General features: G+C 57.6%; 1 protein-coding gene across 3 annotated transcripts; it reads left to right on the forward strand.

Moving 5' to 3' along the window:
- Positions 1-9401: 9401 nt before the first annotated feature.
- On the forward strand, positions 9402-16179 carry MRPL23 (mitochondrial ribosomal protein L23). Of its 3 annotated transcripts, none has more exons than XM_055315036.1 (5): positions 9402-9456; positions 11212-11334; positions 12142-12224; positions 12738-12811; positions 15977-16179. In XM_055315036.1, exons 1-5 carry the CDS (start codon positions 9440-9442, stop codon positions 16139-16141), a joined length of 462 nt encoding a protein of 153 aa, XP_055171011.1. In that variant the 5' UTR covers positions 9402-9439; the 3' UTR covers positions 16142-16179. The 3 variants fall into 3 exon arrangements, with proteins under 3 accessions (XP_055171011.1, XP_055171010.1, XP_055171012.1); XM_055315035.1 differs by lacking the exon at positions 15977-16179 and adding an exon at positions 15177-15458; XM_055315037.1 differs by lacking the exons at positions 9402-9456; positions 15977-16179 and adding exons at positions 10298-10534; positions 15177-15458.
- Positions 16180-20768: the final 4589 nt, after the last annotated feature.

Here is a 20768-nt window from a genome sequence, read left to right on the forward strand (position 1 = left end):
AGTCACATAAATTATATTCTTTGACCATAGTGGAATTAAGTTAGAAATTAATAACAGAAAGATCCTTGGAAATTCTCAAATGTTTGGCATCTAAGTAATACACTCCTAAATAATTCATGAGTCAAAGAAAAATCAAAAAGACAATTACGAAGTGTTGTCAACTCAACTCAATGAAAATGCAGCAAAAGGGAACTCATGAAATGTCACTAAAGCAGTCCTGAGGGTGACATTTATACCATCAAATGCCTATCATAGAAAATAAGAAAGATCTCAAGTCAATGACCTCAGGTTTTACCTCAAGGAAAATTGAAAAATAAATGCAGGGATCTCTGGGTGGTGCAGCAGTTTGGCGCCTGCCTTTGGCCCAGGGCGCGATCCTGGAGACCCAGGATCGAATCCCACGTGGGGCTCCCAGTGCATGGAGCCTGCTTCTCCCTCTGCCTGTGTCTCTGCCTCTCTCTCTCTCTCTCTCTCTCTGTGACTATCATAAATAAATAAATAAAAATTAAAAAAAAGAAAAAAAGAAAAATAAATGCAAATTAGACCCAAAGTAAGCACAAGAAAGGAAATAACAGAGATCAAATGAAAGTCAATGAAATAGAAAACAAAAATAATAGAAAAAATTTTAAAGATCAAATCAAAACTTGCTTTTTGAGAACATCAATGAAAATTGATAAAACTCAATTTAGTCAGGAAAGAGAGAGAGAACAAGAATTAACAAAATCAGGAATGAGGCAGGTGACATCACTACAGATTATATAGATGTTAAAAGATAAAGAATACTAAGGAAACATTATTAGCAACTTCATGCCCATCCATTTGACATATTAGATGAAATGTACATATTTCTTGAAATAGAAGGTAACTCAAAAAGTAGACAACCCGAGGAACCTTGCATTGATTAAAGAATTGATAGTGCAGTTAAAGACTTTTCCACAAAGAAATCTCCAGGAAAAAAAAAATATATATATATTTTTATATGTATTATATAAAAGAAAGTTCCAGGCCCAGATGCTTTGTTATTGGATTCTACCAAACATTTAAGGAAGGAATAATAACAATTACAAATACTCTTTTAAAAAATTGAAGAGGAGGGGCAACTGGGTGGCTCAGTGGTTGAGTGTCTGCCTTTGGCTCAGGGTGTGATCCTGAAGTCCCAGGATCAAGTCTCACATCCAGTTCCCAACAGGGAGCTTGCTTCTCCTTCTGCCTATGTCTCTGTCTCTCATGAATAAATAAATAAAATCTTTAAAAATAATAAAATAAAATAAAAAATTAAAAAATTGAAGAGGAGGGAATACTTTACAGCTCAGTCTATGAGGCCAGCATTCTCCTGATATCAAAACAAAAGACAGGGTGGCTCAGTGGTTGAGCATCTGCCTTTGGCTTGTGTCATGGTTCCAGAGTCCTGGGATGATGTCCTGCATTGGGCTCCCCACAGGGAGCCTGCTTCTCCATCTGCCTAGGTCTCTGCCTCTCTCTGTGTGTCTCTCATGAATAAAATAAAATCTTAAAAAAAATACAAGAAATACAGACCACTATCCCTCTCAAACATTTACCCAAAAATAAAATTTTAGCAGGTGGAATTCAACAATGTATAAAATGGATTACATATCGAGTGTGGGTTATCTTAGGAATGCAGGGTTTGTATAACATTAAAAACTCAAGAGTAATTTACCATTTTAACAAACCAAAAAAGAAAAGCCATAGGACCATCTCAATAGGTGCAGAGGAAACATTTGACAAAATTCAACAGCCATTCCTGATTTTAAAAAGAAAAGTTCTCAGCAAACCTGGAATACAGGGAACTCCCTCCACCTAATAACCACTATCTAATGGTGAAAGGCAAAGTTTTCTCAATAAAGACAGGAAGAGGACAAGGATGTCTGCTCACCACTTCCATTCACACTGTCCTGAAGGCTCTTGCTGGTGCAATTAGGCAAGAAAAAGTCAAAATTGTAGGGGAAAAACAAAAACTATTTTATTCACAGACAACTGGATCATCTGATCCAATGGAATCTACAGGAAAAGCTACAAGAACTAACAAGTGGGGTTACCAAGTTTTCAGGATATAAGGTCACCATACCAAGTCAGTTGTACTTCTGTAAAATCACAATGAATGATCAGATACTGACATTTAAAAACAACCACCTCCTAATAGTATCAAAAAATAGAGACAGGGACGCTGGTGTGGCTCAGTGGTTGAGCATCCGCCTTTGGTTCGAGGCGTGATCCTGGAGTTCCAGGATTGAATCCCACATCAGGCTTCCTATGAGGAGTCTGCTGCTCCATCTGCCTATGTCTCTGCCTCTCTGTGTGTGTCTCTCATGAATAAATAAGTAAAATATTTAAAAAAAAAACAGAGACAAATGCGGATTAGATGTCGAAGAGCTGTATGTTGAAAATATGAAACATGATTGAGAAGTTAAAGACTTGGGTGAAGAGTATTCATGGATTGGAAGACTTATTCAACACTGTCAAGATGCCATGTCTCCCTAAATTTAACCAATGGATTTAATTGCAGTCCCAACCAAAATCCGAGCAGGTTTTTTTTTTTTTATGTTGAAATGTACAAGCCTATTCTACAATTCGATGGAAATGCAAAGGACCCAAAGTAGCCAAAAGAACCCTGAAAGAGAATAAGAAAATCAGGCTAACATTCAGAGAATTAGGATCAGTCTAGAGTAACCAAAACAGATGGTATTGGTGTAAAGATATTCAAATGGAACAAGAGAATAAAATAGACCCACACGAATGCAGAAATGATAGCTCTCCCAATAAATCACACCAAAACAGGTGCATATCCACATGCAAGAGAAAAAAAGAGAAGGAGGAGGAGGAGGAGGATTAACTGACACAAAAATTAATTCAAACTGGATTGTAGACCTAAATGTAAAACCAGAGCTATAAATACATAGGGGAAATTTTTGATGAATATCGATCAGCAAAGATTTCCCAGACATAGTATCAAAAGCATGATCCCCCCCCAAAAAAGTTGACAAGTTCAAAATTCACCAAAAATGTTTAAAATTTACTCTTCAAATTTCAAATAAGCTCGTGAGTTGATGCTCAACTCTGATAGTCACTGGGGAAATGGAAATAAAATCACAGGGATCCCTGGGTGGCGCAGCGGTTTGGCGCCTGCCTTTGGCCCAGGGCGCGATCCTGGAGACCCGGGATCGAATCCCACGTCGGGCTCCTGGTGCATGGAGCCTGCTTCTCCCTCTGCCTGTGTCTCTGCCTCTCTCTCTCTCTCTCTGTGTGACTATCATAAATAAATAAAAATTTAAAAAAAATCACAGATACCACTCTGTAAGAATGGCTAAAACTGAAAAGCCCAAACATATCAAAGGCTGGACAGGATGTAGAGGACCTCTACATCCATCCATAACATTTCCATCATTGGTGGAAATGTTAAATGATACAGTTTGGCAATATCTTTTTTTCTCAAAAAGCTAAACATACACCTGCCATGTGATGTGGTCATCGCGTCCAGGCATTTCCCCATGAGAAAAGGAAATGTTTGTCCTCACAAAGACTTTCACATGAATGTAAATAGCATCTTTATTTTTAATCGCCCAAAACTGGAAACAACCCAAATGTCCATCAGCGGATGAATGCGTAAACAAATTGTGGTCTATCCATACCATGGCGATCAGAAAGAATGTAGGATTGAGGCACGCAATAGCACGGATGAATCCCAAAATAGTTACTCTGGGAGAAAGAAACCAGACAGAAAAGAAGACAAGCTATATGCTGCCATTTATAGAAAACTCCAGAAAATGCAATCTAATCAGGTCATTGGTTGCTTGATTGGAAAGGGGGAGGGGCTTAGGGAGTGATGAAAGAAGGGATTGCGAGGGTCTGAGGATGGTTTTGGGGGTGATGGTCCTCCTGAGGCCTCTCTGCATGTGTGTGGAAGGCCGTGCTCTCCCTGAGTCCCCATGGGGTTGTCCCCCCGTGCGTGTCTGTGTCCTGATGTCCTCTTCCTGTAAGGACCCCAGTCACACTGGATCAGGGCCACCCCAGTGACTTCATGTTACCTCATTACCTCCATCACCTCTGTAAAGTCCCCATTTCCAGATACGGACACATCCTGGGGTGCTGGGAATCAGGATTCCAGCATAGGACTTTGGGCGGGACACAGTTCAGCCCATAGCACACCCTCGCAGGGAAAAGATGAGCAAAAATATAACCAGACAAGTCACAGGATCAGAAATGCAAATGATCGATGAATAATAAATGTAGGAAAGAGTGCAAACACTCGTTGCCAAAGAAGTGTAGATGCAAACATATGAGACTCCATGCTTACCCCCCCCCACCCCCAGGGTTGACAAAGGTTCCTAACCTGTGTTATAATAGGCTAGAGATGCACCGGCAGGACACAGGTACCAAGCCGGTGCACCAACTCCTGGGGATGGAACCAGGAGCTCACAGGGTAAAGTCTCAGGGCCAGGCCACAAAAGCAGGTGCGTCCCACACTGGGACCCATTATCCTGGCCAGGTGACCTTGACTATAGGGAGAGTGGCCTGCTGGGAGCCCCAAGCCAGGACTGGGACCCAGTGAGGTGCAGGGTAGGGGCAAGAAGACACCCCTCCCCCAGCCTGTGGCCCTAGCCTGGGCTGTCCTACCTGTGCCCATGCCAGCCCGGCCAATCTGACCATCCACAAACAGGGCTGTTTCATGCTAATTGAGCCTTTAAAGGGGGGGGGGCTTAGCGGATGCGGGGCCTGCTGGATGGCTTACTGCATGAGCCCCCTGGAACAGGAAACCCAGGGGACCCACCACAAGGAGGGGCATACCCAACAGAAACAGCCAGAAGTACAGAGCTGCTGGACATAGCCAGGAGGTGTAGTCAGGTGGAGAGGCTGGGGGTGCGCAGGGGTTTGACCGCTTCAGGAAGGCCGGGTGGGGAGTCGGGGGCACCAGGGTGGAGACAAGCGGGGCCTAAGGGCCCCGCGGGAGTCACAGGCAGTTCTCTGTGAGAAGCAGGGAAGCCCAGCCCCGGCGCAGAGTGGGACAGGGAGAGGGGCCTGCCTGGTTACTGAATTGGTGTCTCCCACGGTACAAACCCAGGCTGTGACCCTGTGATTTAGAGCAAATAGACATCTGGTCGTTCAGATGACCCAAGTGTAGTTCTCGTAGATATTGGGTCTTTGCCCATGGCTCCTGGCTCAGCTCAGCTCTAAATCACTGGAAATTCCTAAGGATGATGGGAGCATCTTCTGTGACCATGGTTGGTCTCTCGGGCTCCGTTCCCAAAATCCCCTCAGAGCCGTGAAGGTGAGGTGGGTGTCCTGTCCTGCATACCCAGCCCCTCTCCACTACAGCTGGGTGTATGCTCATGAGGGGACTTTGGGAAGACCCTCGAGATGGGGGATGGGGGCCAGGAAGGGCGTTTGGAATCTTTAGTCCCGTTCCCTGACCATCAGGGAGGGACAAGGGGCTGGAGGTAGAATCACCAAAGGCCAGTGATCTCACCAGCCAGGGTATGTAATGAAGCTTCCATGAACCCCCCAGGGAAGGGTTGCAGTGAGCTCCCCAGCTGGCAAATACGTGGATATTTGGGGACAGTGGCACCCCTAGAGAGCACAGAAGCTCCACGGCTGCCCCCACAACTCATCCTGAGCACCTCTTCCACCTGGCTGTTCCTGATCCTATCCCTCTTATAAGTAAATGCTGATCTAGTAACAACACCCAGAAAAGGGGTCGTGAGAACCTCCAATTTATAGCCCCCCACCCCGCCGCCCCGCTGAGAAGCACAGGTGACAACCTGGATTTGTGATGGCATCTGAAGGGGAGGGTCTCCTGGGAGTGAGCTGACTCCAGGAAGACAGGGTAGGATTTGCATTGAATCATAGGACACCACAGTTGGCGAGCCAGTACCCCCCTCCCTCCAGAAGCCTTTCAACCCCATCTCCACCCACAGTTCCTGTCCTGGGGAAGCCCTTCCATGAACATGGGATGGCAGAGGATTTGGTGCCCTCCACTCTGGTGGCAAGGGGCTCCTGAGGGCCAACAGCATCTGCGCACCACCACCAGGCCTTTGCACCTGCTGTCCCTTCATGTTTGAAACGCTGACTTCTTGGTGAGGCTCTCCGACCACCCCATTTCAGATTACAGTCCCCCCCCACCTCCTGTTACCCTTCCCTACATGCATCTCCAAGAGCATCTGAGGTATCTCATTGGTTTATGACACTTGGGTGTCATTTGTCTCCCTCGGGGGACATGAACCATGGAGGCAAAGAATTTATCGATTTAGTGCTGTATCCTCAACCCCTAGAAAGATGCTGGACACATAGTAGGTTCCCAGCACATATGGGTCAAATGAATGAGTGGATGCACACATGGCCTCCCTCCTGCGACCTACCACCTTCATCTGCACCCTGAAGTCACCTCCAAGCTCCCCTCATCCTTCCCCTTCAGCCCCCGGCCTCCCGCTATTCTCTGAAAGAAGCCCCAGCTCCCCAGCCTGGCCTGGAAAGCTCAGCATGAAAGCTGCCCTCACCCGATGGCTCCTGCCTGGGCCCACCGGGGGCTCCTCCTCCCCTGGCTCAACTCACATCACTCCTGGGGCGTCCCCAGCACGGGGTCCCGGTGGGGCTGCCAGTGGGGACGTCAGATGGTAGCCAAGGAAAATGCACGTGAGAATAAAATAAGTACGTTCCTGCACAACTGAGAGAATGTCCAAAATCCAGGACACTGACAACACAAAACGCTGGTTGGGATGTGGAGCAGCAGGACCGCCCTCTCTCACCAGAACGGTGCCGGCCCCCTGGAAGGCAGTTTGGTGTTTCCTTACAAAGCTAACCCTCCTCTTACCATACCGTCCAGCGGTCATGCTCCTCAGTACCTACCCAGAGTAACTGAGAGCTTATGTCCACGCAGAAACCTGCACACAGATGTTCTTAGCGGCTTTACTCATAATTGGTGAAACTCAGAAGCAGCCAAGACGCCCTGGGGTAGGGGGATGGCTGAACTGCGATCCATTTACACGGGGAATATTATCAATATGAAAAAGAAATTAGCTATCCAGCCATAAAACGATGTGGAGGAACTGTAACTGGATGGTACTGAACAAAAGAAGCTAATGTGGGAAGGCCCTGGGAGATTCCAACCAGGAGACACTCTGGAAAAGGCGAAATATGGAGTAAAGAGATGGGTGGTTGCCAGGGGCGAGGGGCGTGCGCAGGAGGCGCGCAGGGGCTCAGGACCACGAAACTACTCTGTGTGGCCCCGTAATGGTGGGTATACATCCTTCTACGTCCGTCTAAACCCACAGAGTGTAGAACATCATCAAGGGTGGACTTCGGGAAGTAGTAGGGCATCAGTATTAATCCAGCAGTCTTAGCAGAGGCACCAGCTAGAGCAGGATGCTAACAACAGGGGCAGCTGGTCGGGGAGGGGAGGGGCATACACCAGAATTTCTTGGTACTTTTTGTGTAATTTTTCTGTAAACCTGAAATTGCCCTAAAAAATAATGTGTATTAAGAACAATTAAAAACAAACAAAAAAAGTCACCAGAGCTTCAAATTTAATGGAGCATTCTTCATTTGACCTGGCCACTCTAGCCCAGGGAAGCCATGCTGTCAGTCAGTGATGGGGAGGGTCCGATGACACCAAAGAAGGAGGAAGGGAGAAGATGCACGAAGGTACCTCAGTCTCTGAGGCCAGCCTCTGCGCTCAGAAACCCCAGGCCTGCTGGGGAGCAACCCCGTTGGCCAGTCATGGGGGGGACTGAGTGTTGAGGGTCCACACCGTGGAGACCCCATCCCTGTCCCCGCCCTCCTTGAGGACCTCAGCACCCTGTTCAGATGTGAGCCCCTCTCCTTCACATGCAACACCATGCCTTGGAGTTCAAATATGGCCAGAGTCAGCACTCCTAAAAAGAAGTCTCCTGGTCCGGGTATGCCCACACTCCAGCTCCATCCTTCTTGCTCTCAGCCAGCGTGACCCCTCCCCACTGACTTCTTCCTACATGGGGCCCTCCCTCTCCCAGCAGGGGAATCCCACTGTCTTAGCTAACCTGCCCCTAGTACCCCCTCCTCATCTTTAGTACCTTCATCCTGGGTGAACCCACTTAGGTCAAACAGAGGGAGAAGGAGGACCCTCCAGTCCCTCTCCATGACTCAGTTCCTCCTCTTCTCAGCCTTGGGCAGCCATCAGGTCCAGCCCCCCTGTGGCCTCCCTATGGTCCATCCCCACCTTAGAAGTGAGACCCATCCCGATTCCTGGGGGGGGGGGGTGTCCCTTCTCTCCCCTCAGATTTCCTGACACTCTCCTCACACCCTCCCGGCTTGGCTCTGAAGAGCACTAAAGTTGAAGTTGGTGCAGAGAACAGGCCAGTCTTTGGGGGGAGAGGCAGCTAAAGGGATTGAGGAATGGCCAGGAGCCATGGAGCACAAGCAACTGGGGAAGAGTGGGGCCTAGGGGCCTGGTCCTCCCCACAGGTCTTCATGCTGTTGTGGGGAAGAGGTAGTGGGTCCCAGAAGTGCCCTACGGAAGTGGGGCTCCCCTGAGTGAGGGCTGTGTGAGAAGCTGTAAGGGGAAGGGGTTAGGGGAAGATGCCTCTAGGCTGTGAGGGGCCTTGGAGCCCCAGATCAGGGAGGGGATGGAGCCACCCTGGCTAGGCCCACCCACCTGCTTCTTCCCCACTTTGTCATCTCCCACCTCCACCAGCAGCTGGAAGGGTGGCCCGCCATGATCTACAGTTGCTGTGGGCACCAGGGCATGGCATGTGGGGTAGTGTGGGGTGCAGAGGGGTGTGTGGGACTAACGGGGTGCTGCAGAGAATGGACAGGGTGTGAGGGGCAGGGAGTGGATGGCGCCTGGGCAGAGTGAGGGGGTTGGGAGAGATGGATTCTGGACACTTGGAGGATGTGAAGGACTATGGAGAGACCCAGGAGCATGACAGATTCTGGGCTCTTACAGGGTGTGCAGGCCAGGTAGGGGCCAGGTGGGTGGGTCAAGGGCAGTGGGTGGGGCAGAGGCAGTGGGGTAGGGACTGGGATCAGGGACAGTAAGACAGGAAGGTGGGGAAGAATGAGGCAGGTGCAGTCAGTCCAGCAGGTGCGGTGGGCAGAGCGGTGGGTGGATGTACGGGTGAAAGGTGGTCGGCTAGGTGGTGGGCGGGCGGTGTGGGCAGGTGCGCTGGGCGAGGCCACGGGTCGGGTGAACGGGGTGGGGGGGTCGGTGGGCGGGGCCATGGCTCAGGTGAACAGGGAGGGGCGGGGCGGGGCCGACGCGGTGGGTAGGGAGACCCAGTGGGCGGGGCGACGGGGCAGGTGGACGGGGGAGGGGCGACAGGTGCAAGGGGCGGGGCGGGGGGCGGGGCGGGGGGCGGGGCGTCGCTGGCCCTCCCGGAAGCCAGGGGGCGCTGTGACGGGCCCACGCGGGCCGTGCGTGCCCCTCCTTCCGCCCGCGGCCCGGAAGCCGGCGATGGCGCGGAATGTGCTGTGAGTTGCCGGGGGCCGGGACGCGGACCTGGGGGCCGGGGGAGGCGGGGGAGGCGGGGGAGGCGGGGGAGGCGGGGAGGCGGGGGAGGCGGGGGGCGGGGCGCCGTGCGGTCTGGGGCGGGGGGCGCGGCGGGAACCACGAGTGCCCCCCAGGAGGGCTGCGCCCGTGGCCCTAGCGTGACGAGTGTCGTGTGCGCGCATGCGCGGCGGCGGTGGGTGCGCGGCCGGACCCGGCGGGGGCGGGGGCGGGGGCGGGGGCGGGGGCGCGGGCGCCCCGGCAGGTGCGCGGGGCCCGGGAGCGGGCGGGGCCGGAGGAGAGCCGGCGGGGCGTGCTGGCGGGGAGGGCGGGATGGCGGGTGAGTCACTGTCGGGGCCGGGGGAGCTAGAGCCGATGGCAGCCGGCCAGGTCGCTGGGTCGGGCGCGGGAGAAGCGCGCAGCGGCCCTGAGCCTCGCGGGTGTCGGGCTCGTGGGACCCGCGGGAGGGCCGGGCGGGCGGGGGGCGAGGCCGTGCGGGGCGAGCACAGGTGTTCCGGCGCAGGGGCGCCCGGGGCTAGCCCTTCCCCGCCCACCGGCGGCCCGGGGACCCGGAGACGTGGAGGGTCAGGGCCCGGCCCCGACCGCGCGGCTCCCCCGGGGGCCCGCCCTCGCCCTCGCCCTCGCCCCCTGCAGTGCCGCCGTCGGGCACCAGGGGGAATAAGCGAGCCCCTTCGGGTGGCCGGCCATTGGCCCAGACTGCGCTGGAGGAGGAAACAAGGCAGGCCTGGCCATCAGAAGCCGCCTCCCGCCCTTGCCCACCCTGTGCCGGAGACCCCCACCCAGGGGCTGCTGCCGGTACCAGCCGACTCGCTCCCTGGCAGACCTCGAGCAGACGGCCCTCAGCCACTGGGTGCTGCAGGGTCGGGGCCCCAGTCTTGCCTTCCCAGAGCCCCCGCACCTCGCAGCGCCCCTGAGGCTCACCCAGGGCCTCTCACCCCCTGGCTCTGCTCATCCTGCCCAGCACAGCGTTTGGCCTCCTTGAACCCATCATGATGCTGGTTGTGCCCCAAGATCAGGGGCCACGTGCAGTGCCTCAGAGAGGTAGCAGGGTGACCAGGCTGAGCCCCCTGATGACACTGTGTCCCTGCGTGCCCACCCACCCTCCCCGCGGCCCGGCCCTCTGCCTCCATGCAGACCCTGCAGACTGCAGGCACCCTCACCTGGCTGCTCTGCACTGGGCGGTGGCCTCTCACTGCTTCCCAGCTGCCTCTGCTTGCTCTGGGGGCTTTTACAGTGCGTGGGCGGGGGGTAAGTGGTCGAGGTGACTGGTGCCTCTCCCACCCACACAGAGACTGTGCAAGTGATCCCCCAGCCTGTGCTGCGGGGTAAGCCATGGTTAGGAGCGACTCTGCAGCCGGCAGCCTGCCTGTGGGACCATCACTTTAAACAATCCTGGCCACCAGCATCTTTGGGGGGGCCATGGTGCACATGCTCTCTACTGGCCTATATCTTGAGTCACTCATTGACCCTTTCCAGAGGCCAGCCCTCAGGTCCAGCAGCCCCCACTGGTCGAGCTGGTGGGCACCAGGGATCTTGGTGCCCACCCTGGGCAGATCTGACCAGTGAGCGAGGGGGGTTGTGGGGGCACTGGGCTGTAGGAACCGCCCCCCCCCCTTTGCTTCTCACTGCTGTTGCTGTGGGTAGACACACGGAGGTCTGCTGGGGGCGCCCTTGGGGTTCTGAATGTTTGATACAGATCAATCTCTCCCTGCTCTCAGGTACCCTCTGTACCAGCTGGGCAACCCCCAGCTCCGCGTGTTCCGAACAAACTTCTTCATTCAGTTGGTGCGGCCCGGCACGGCCCAGCCCGAGGACACCGTGCAGTTCCGGATCCCCATGGAGTAAGCCCCTGAGGAATTCAGGCTGGGGAGTACCCCCCCTCCCTACTGGGGCAGTCCTGGTGGTGTCACAGAACCTGGCTCCTATGTGTGGCTTCTCCCCGCTGTGAAAACACCACAGGCGGCTCTCCGAGCTGCTCTGCAAATATTGACCGAGGGCCTGCTGTTTGCAGAGCCTCCGGTGAGGCTGGGCTGCCCCCCCCCCCCCCGCACACGCCCACCCCTTCCCCACCAGGGAAGCCCAATGGAGAGCCTAGCACTTCTTTAACTGCATTGAGCTCCGTGCTCTTTCCAGGCAGCTGGGCCGAGGCTCTTGGAGGTTCTTACCACAGCTTCCAAAACCCTAGTTTTCCAGGCGGTTCCCTCACAGAGGCCCCGGCAACTAGAGGCACACAGCATCCTGTCCCCTAGGCTGCAGGGCGCTACTCTGAAGTGTCAGGATGTGATGGCCCCGGCACATGGTCCCGGGGTTGACTTGAGCAGCAGCCTTTAGAGGCGGGGAGGAACGGCCAGGCTGCGGTGATGATGCCACTTCAGGAGAAAAGGCCAGGGGGCCTAACTCCCCACCCCCTGGGCCCCCATTTCTAGGAAATGGCCTGGTGGTGGGCTGCAGACAGGACCGGCCCCAGTGGGCACCCAGAGTCCTGGGGCGCCCCCCAGACTGACCCTTCCCTGGGGAGAGCTCTGCCCAGGAGCCCAGCCCCAAGTGAGCACAAGCCCCTTGCAGCCCCCCCTTCCTGTGTGGGGGACAGGTGGCCACTTGTCATCTCAGCCTGGCTGGGACATGCTTACCTTCCTTCTCTACCCCAGGATGACCAGGGTGGACCTGAGGAATTACCTAGAGCGCATCTACAACGTACCCGTGGCTGCCGTGCGGACGAGGGTGCAGCATGGTGCGTGCTGGCCCTGCTGCCCTGCTGTGGGGGGGCTCCCCCACAGCCCCCCAAACACCCCTGGAGCTCACGAGGCCTCATTCCGAACACCACAGACAGGGTGCCCTTCCCCGTCCAGCTGGGAAGCTGGGGCAGCAGAGCACTTCCTTGTTCCTCTTAACCCTGTATCCCCCCACCACACCCTGAGGTGTAAGTATGCAGCCTTCCCGTGAGGGAGGCAGCCCATGAGGGGTGCGGTGCCGACGAATAGAAGTCAGTTTTTTAACTTATTTTAGACACGTTTTGGGTGTTTAGCAGAGCAGAGGGTCGCGGTAGTGGCATGTGCTCCTGGAACATGGCCTGTAAATGTGAACATGGTCACACTTCGGGTGTGACGTGCTATCATTCGTGGGACACCAACCATTTCTTACATGTTTGCCTCTTTCTAGAAAGTGGGTCCTGGATGAGTTGGGCTGAAAAATCTCGTGCTCAGAATACAATGTGTCGTTTCCCCCACACACACACCCCCAACAGGTTCCAACAGGAAGAGGGATTACAGGAACGTGAGGATGAAGAAACCAGACTACAAGGTGGCCTATGTGCAGCTGGTGAGTGGGCTTCGGGCAGAGGCCCAAGTCCTGGGCGTGACTTATCACGACCGTGACCTTGGTGCGGGGGACGTGTTTGCGCAGCGGCCCCGCCTGGGGCCCCAGGAGGCCCTGAGAGGCAGGATCTCCAGGCCCAGGGCGCGGGGCAGAGCCTGTGCTTCGTCCTAATCCCCGGCAGCCCCAGGCAGAGCTCATGGGAGGAGACAGTGCGGGGCATCTTGGAACTTCTCCGGGGCCAGCCATGTCGTGCCCTTGGACTTTGAACGTGCTGTGGGCTCAGGCAGGTCCACTCAGGCCCAGGAGTTTGGGGCTCAGACAGAAGCCAGAGCTCTTGCTTCTGGAGAGCCCTGCAGGGCGGGCAGCCCCCAGCGGGGAGGCCATTGGTGCCCTGAGTTAAAGCTGCTGCAGGGGCCTGGGTCTCCATTGGACCCGTTTGCTATGCCCTTGGGTCCTGGTGGAGCCCCCTCCCCTCTGGACGGGGCCGTGGGGCTGTGGCACAGTCTGTCGGGTTCTCATGACCGTGTCTCCTGCCTGGCCTGGGGTGTGGGGGAGGGTCCAGTGCCCCATCTGAGCCTCTGCCAGCCCAGAGCATGACTTCAGGGCCCCTGCTCAGGCTCTCCCCTTCCAGCCCAGAAGTGTTTCTGCAGATGAGCCCTCCAGGGGACGGCCGGGTCCCCCGCTACCTCCATGCAAACCTGCCAGGGATGGCCCTGCTTGCAGGGTCCCTTAGCTGCCCTTGCTGTTTGAAACCCCTGGAGGAGAATGGGGGGGTTCTTCCAGATTGTTCCATCCCAGGGTGGACAGCCAGAGTGGAGCCTGCGGCGGGAGGCGGCTGGCCGTGGCCGCTAGATGGCAGTAGCGCTATTGTGAAAACCTCCCCGGGGCCTGCAGACCTATTTTGAGCATGAGGAGGCAGTTTGTTAAGAGACCCAGTCAGCGTGGCAGCTTTTCTGAAAAACAGTCACAGTTGTTGTTCTAAACAGGGGCCCCCCTAATTATTTGGCCTAATATTTGCTGTGCATATAATCAGCCAATCCAGGTGGAGAGAGCGCCCGTTGGCCATATAAAGGCGTCTGTGTCCTATGTGTGAAATTGGGCCATCTGTCTCTGTCATGGCGTGCGGGCTGACACCCCCTGTGCCGGCATTCGCCACCAGGCCTTCCGTGGGCCAGTGACGGTGACAAGTGGCTTCTGAGTCACCCGAACCCTTGCATTCTTCCCGCTTAGATCTGCTGCGTGCAGCTGCCGCGGGGGCACCTTTCTTCCCCCGTGAGACCAGGCGGCACAGCCTAGGGCAGCGTCCCTGCTGGGCAGCCCGGCTCCCGCTGGTCCCCACTGATGTTCCGGGAGCCCCCACTGACATTCAGGAGTGTTCCCCCCCGCCCCCCAGGCCCGCTCGCCTCTGTCTGGCCTGGAAACCGGCAGGAAGCCGGGGCCCTTGCCTCTCTGAAGGGGTCTCTTCTCTGCCCCCATCTCCCGGGGCCAACCTCTCCCAGCGCGTCCCTGCGGGCCCCGCTCTGGGGCTTCTAAAAACAGAGCTAATTGTAAAGCACACAGAGGGTCAATCACGAACACAAATTAAGTTTCCGAATCTATTTTGAGTTGCCGGCTGCGGAAGAGCCCGTCAGGCGGGTGGGGGCCCCGCGCTTCCCCCGACAACCTGATACACATCTCTGTGGCCCCGCATCCCACGCGGCAGAGGAGCGTCACCAGGCAGGCGGGAGCCCTCTGGGGCCCAGGCCATGGCCCGGGGCCGCTTCCCACACTGCTCCTTTCCTGCGCTTTTCTGCTGACCAGCACGCTCTCCACTGTGGCGGGTGGGGGTTGAGGGTTTACTTTTGAAAGTACAAGGTGAAGTTCCCCGGAGAGGGGCACCCACAAGTGGCTCTTGTCTCTGGTGAAAAGTGAAGAATTTCTCTCACCGGCTCCCTCCGTTTTTCCGGAGCTGTTGCAAATTGGCATCTTTGTATTTATATTTTAAAATGTCATTTTGGGTTTCCCCCACCTCAGAAAACTAGCAAAATCACCTCGATATATTAAACATAAATCCCCGTTCTGGGCAATCAGCCTTGCATGTAAACTATTGCCCTTTGGTATTTTAAAAAAGAAAAAAAAAAGCAGTGTTGAGCTGTGTAAGCTAATCCTGGTGCAGGCTGGCTACTGAGCGCACACAGCCCTGCTTTCTTCACTCGGGCCCGCGCTCCGCGCCATGTGATCAGAATTTATAAACCTTCCCTTCTCGGGTGGGGCGTGCGGGCTGTTTCAGATCATACTTGGCTGCCTGCCCAAAGCCAAATTTCTTTACAAAACAAGGGTCTCCAAGAACCAGCGCACTTTACTGATTTTACTTATTAAAATTTTCCAGATACGGATGCCGTCCTCCATCCTTTGCCCGTCTGGAAACAGACAGCGCGGCTCTGGCGCGCGCCCCCTCTCATGCCCTGATCTCGGGGGGCTGCTCCGTGGGACCCAGCAGACTGAAAGGGCACCTCAGAGCTGCCCCCTCCTCCGCTGCAGCAGGGGCCAGCCCGGTGCCCCACACACGTGCTCGGGGGTCTGGGTTGGGGCTTGGCCGACACTGGCACATTCTGAACTTTTAGTGAAAGATGTAAAACCAGTTAATTTGCAAAGCCGGTCTTGATTTATAGACTGCTGCATATGTACATTTCTTTGTACGTTCTATGCGTTTTATTTGCCAAGCTCCTAGCCGGGAGGAGGGGCAGCCTTTAATGTGGGCAGAGGCCTTTAGGTATTTTGGATGGAAAAAGTTTCAGTGTGGCACCAGACATCATTTGTGCCGTGTTTTCCCGTGCCTCGCTCCTGCCCCCCGGTCCGCCCGCGCTGCCCCCGCGCCCCGCGCCCGTGAATGGGCGCTTTGCTGGGCTGCTTTTAATGAGGCTCCCGCCGGTGCAGACGCCACTCCATAAAGAGATAATGTCGATGAAAAGGGGCATTGTCCAGAGTAATGGTTTCCCGCTGTGAGATAAAAGCCAGCGGCCGGCCGACATGTTTGTTTTCCAGGCAGGGACATCGCTCTGGACATGCTGGCCGCGTGTCCGTCCCGGGCCTTGGGGCAGGAGGGTCCCGTCTACCCGTCCCCCCCACCCCGCCCCCTGTGAGAAGGCTCCCGGGCTCAGAGCTGCCCTGCTTGCCTTTGCTCCATAGGCGCACGGACAGACCTTCACGTTCCCCGATCTGTTTCCTGAGAAAAAGAGCCCTGACGGCAGCCCTGGTGACGATGACATCCGGGACCAGCTCCTGGAGGACCAGCGGCGGAGGCAGACCCGCGATCCCCGGCGCGGTGGCGTCCCCGACTGGTTCGGCCTGTGACGGCCCCAGTCCAAATAAAGTCCTGCGTGTGGAGCAAGGCCACAGGCTCCGTGTCCTCTGTCCCACATGTCCCTGTGCAGGGCTGTGCCCCATGGCACACGGCACACACAGCACCTGGCTGCAGGCACGGAGCAGGGCCTGTGGGGACTGTAACCATGTGACCCATTTCTGGCCCCGTGAGCCTACGGCGAAGGTCTTGGTGGGGAAGGTTGTGTCAGGCAGGTTGTGAGGTGGGGTGGGGCAAGCACCATGGGCAGGGAGCCCGTCCTGCTGAGGGTCTAGGGTGGCAGCACTGGTGGCTCTCGAGTGGGGAGGTGTCCATGGGGGGACCCAGAGGAAGCATGTTTAGCAGATGCCAACCCAGCACGAAGCAGTGCACAGAGGGTGGGAGATGCTGGAAACGGAGGACGAAGTGGGGGTGGTGGGATCACTGGCCTGAAGGCTTGAGGATGAGTTGGTGTGGTCAGTGGTCATCGGCTCCCTGGGGTGGACAGTTGGGGAAGGAGACGGTATCTGGGAGCCTGCAGTGTGTGCATCCAGCAGCCCTGTTTGCACTGCAGGCCCCTGTGGTGGGTGCCCCGTGGGCCCCAGTGCTGTTCCCCAATTGGCAGGTAGTGTGACGGGGCTGAGGCTGCAGAGCTGGGAGCATTGGCAGCGTGCACATGGGTTTTGTGGTGACCCACTGGGCCTAGGGGTCTGGGAGCAAACCAGAGAGCACTGGGGTGTGCAGGAGAGTCGGCCACGTGGCCCCTGGGGTAGGACGTGGGTGCCACCAGGCTGTGGGGAGTCCTGTCCTCCAGCGCTGCCCTCCTTCCTGTGACCTCTGAGGGCCTTGCAGGAGCCGGCTCAGCACCCCCCTTCCGCCCAGAGGGACACCCAGCCCGGGGACAGCGTCACGTGGGTCGTAGCTCCCTCCACTTGGAGGGTGAAGGTCCGGGCAGACGCCGCCCTTCAGCATTGATTTAAAGTGATGGGGAAGGTCCGGAAGGCGACCGGAGAGCAGAGTCAACGGTATTCTCCGTAGAGAAATAATTCATGGGGCCTCGCGGCCCTGAGGACCCCAACTCAAGGCTGGGAGAGGAATCCCATCCTTCATCCAAGCACGTCCAGCACGGGCCGCCACGCACACCCCAGACGCAGCCCAGCGCCTCCGCCAGCTGGCCTCCCTGCTGGCGCCCCGCTCTGCAGCCTCCCCGAGACCCCCGTCCCCCTACTCCACCCCCAGAGGCCTGGGCCACGAGGAAGGGGTGGGGAGCCGCTGTGTCCTTGGTGTCCCCAGCACCCCAGGGCTGACGGGGCCCCAGGCAGGGATGGGCCCCTGGGAATGAGCATGGACGGACCGGGAGGAGGGCCGCGGTGGGGGCTGCCTTGCAGGTCCTCAGGAATCCAGGAAGTGGGCCTGCAGCCGGATGGAGGGGCGGGGGGAAGGGGGTGCTCCACCCCACCCCCAGGCCCAGAGCCTCAGGAGCTGGCCTGACACCCCTTCCCCTCCGGGCTGCTCCCTCGATGGAGGCCCCTCCATCTCTGCCCCTGAGACAATGGCTGTGTGGTTGTCTTGGCCGTGACTCAGTGTCCCCCGTCCTGTGCAGCGGGACACCATAGGAGGGGTTTCCCACATGGTGGACCCCTCACATGGGGCTGGGCACTGACCCCAGGGCCTCGAGTCCCCCTCCTGTGGGGATGGTCCTGCAGGGAGCGTCCCGGGCCCCAGCTTGTGGGGGAAGTGTGTGGACAGAGGAAAAGAGTGAGAGCCCCCAGTGCTACTCCCTCCTCAAGCCCCCCATCTTCTGTGATGTTCCTTTGTCGCCCTGTGGGAGGTCTGTTTACTTAGCAAGAGGGAATGAGAGACCGGGGGACGCCAGGTTACAGGCAGGCAGGGGCCAGCGGGGCAGGGCAGGGCCGGCCGAGGGGGGCTGGGGCCGGGAAGGGCCCTGGGGACTGCCGCTCTGCTCAGTTCCTGGTCTGTACTGATGAGTTATAGCTGCGGCGGGCGGGCCCTGGGCCCCCAGGGACACATCCCAGACCCCCCCAGCAGCTCCAGGTGAGGCCCAGCCGCCCCAGGCCGCCGGGACAGAGCGGAAACCCATCTGGTCACAGTCTCTCCGCCAGCGGCTGGTTTTCTTCTTCGAGGGCCGGCGAGTCCTCCCCAGGGCTGGCTGCACCACGCTGTCTCCCCAGCTCCTAAGACATGGCTTAAGTCACAGACTGCAGATAACAGCCTGGAGCCGGGCAGGGGCAGGGGCCCCCACCCCACCCCACCCACCCGCCTGGCCGGGCCCTCTGCTGGGAGGGAGGGAAGGGGGGAGGGTCCCCCACAGCTCCTGCAGCCCCAAACCCCCCCCCCAGCGCCCTGTCGGGTGGGCTCCCTGCTGTCCAGCCTCCCTGCGTACCCCCTCCCCAGGAGCCCCCTTCCCCTGGCCCCCATGCCCCAGCAAGGGACCTAGGCCCAGGGATGCACACACAGCACTTCCTCTCATTCCCCACCCCCCAGGCCTTCTGGAAGGCAGCTCTGGGGCCCCCCTCCCACTTCCCGGCTTTCATGTGACCCTAAATTCTGCTGGTTTGTGCAAGGGGATGCGGGTGCAGGAGCATAACTGGGGAACCGCCAAACCCAGGGAGCCCGCTGAGCCAGACGTGATGGCCCCATGTCCCACCCTGGGAGTTTGGAGCCGGGTGAGGCGTGGGCGAGGTGCTGGGTGGTGAGCTGCCCGCCCCGGGCCCCCCCGTTCCCGCCAGAGCTGAGGCTGTGCGCCTGACCCGGGGCCTCCCTCCCGGCGCACAGGGCAGGGCAGGCAGGGCATGCACGTCCTCTTCTATCTTCAAACGACTTTATTGAGACATAGCTCACATACCCTACCACCCACCCACTGCAAGTATGTCGTGAGGTGTCTGAGTACATTCGCAGAGCTGTGTCTCTATCACTGATCCATTTTAAAACATGTTTGTGTTGTCCAGAAAGCTGCCCTGCGCCCCACGGCCAGCCCTCCTCGCTCCCCCACCCCTCCCCTGCCGGCCGCAGATCTGCTCTCCATGTCTGCGGGCTTGCCTGTCCCAGGCATGTCACACACATGGGGTCCTGCCCTGTGCCATCTCCGGGGGCCGGCATGATGCCCCCCAGTGGGTCTATGTCGCACGCATCAGGATGCCGTGTGTTAGGCCCAGTGATGTTCCATGGTGGGTTCCAAGTCGGCTCATCTCTTCTCAGTGGCAGACACTGGGGTTGTTTTGGTGCACACGTGTCTGCATTGCCCCCCGGGGAGGACTGGGTGCTTCCCCTGGAGTGTTTCATGCCAGCGGGGCTGCCCTTCCCCCTGGGGAAAGCCAGTTCTCTCCCTAAGGAGGCTGCACAGAGATGAGCCGTGCCCTCTGCCGTCCCCACCACCGAGGCCTGGACCAGGCGAGCACCAGGGTGGGGTTGGACAGAGCCGGGGCATGAGGGTTGGGAGCTTCCAGTCCCCCGAGGCTGGCGCAGGGAAGGGTCTCAGCCCCCCCAGGGACCCCAGCCCCTGTGCTGCTCCTTCCCTGAAGGCTGCACCTGGGGCCCCCTCCCCTAACACGCCACCCCGCCTGCACACTCAGGAATCCTTGTTTGCCCAGGTGTGGGGCCCATAGAGTATGGGCTGCTCCCCACACGTCCGGGGGCCCTGGGCTGAGCCCTGGTCGCCCTGCGTGCAGGTGCCTGTCCTATCTTTGCAACTGACTCGAAGTCCCTTCAGGGCAAAGCAGGAGCCCTCCTCTCCCGACGCCTGCCTTGCAAGCTGCCCCGGGCCTCCCACCGAAGCTGCACTGCAGGGAGGCTCCTCTTGCTGCCCTCACTGGCCCCAGGCTCCACAGCTTTCAGGGCAAACGAAGGGGCCAGGCCTCATCCCCCCCAGGTCTGCCCACAGGAGCAGCACCCACTGCCAAGGCCCCACTGCCTGCCCGCGGGAACCCTAGCCCTGCTCTCTCCCCGCCTGGCCCTGGGAGACCAGTTCGGCATCTGCGTTTACTCCTTCCCGACTGAGGTCATCCCAGCACCAATCCCCCAAATCACTTCATTATTTCTTGGTAAATAGGGCTTTTCCTAGTCAGAATCATCAGCATTCTTGTGTTGCCTCCACATCTGGCTTTGATTGGCCTCGGCCGCCTCGGATGGATGCTGGAGCCCTGACGTGATGGCGAGGGAGGAGAGGCCGGCTTGCTTCCCTTCCCGCTCAAGGCCGGGCCGGGGGAGGGGCGGGCGGGGGAGGGAGACCCCAGCCCCCTCCCCCCCATGCAGGTCTCTGCTCCCTGCCTGGGCCAGTTCTGCCTCCCTTGGCCAGGCCCTCGGCCCTCCCTGCGCAGAGCCCCTGCCACAGGCCCTCCTTGGTGTCCCCCACACCCCAGGACACGGCGAGCGTTTCGTCCTCCCCCAATCACACACACCGGGTCTCTGCAACACCCCCTCCTTGAGGCACGTGACAGGCAAGAGCCCCCAAAGCTCCCCCCACCCCGCAGCTCTTCTGCATGGGATTCAGAGGCTGTCCAGCAATGACGATGCCCCGCCTGCCTGGCCCCCCAAGGAAAGGAGTCTGCAGGTCAGAGGTGAGGCGCACTGCCCTCACTCCTTAGGGCAGCATGAGGCTACGAGATGGTTGCCGGCTGCTTC

The sequence above is a fragment of the Nyctereutes procyonoides genome, unplaced genomic scaffold, assembly GCF_905146905.1.
Source record: "Nyctereutes procyonoides isolate TBG_1078 unplaced genomic scaffold, NYPRO_anot_genome, whole genome shotgun sequence".
Lineage (NCBI taxonomy): Eukaryota > Metazoa > Chordata > Mammalia > Carnivora > Canidae > Nyctereutes > Nyctereutes procyonoides.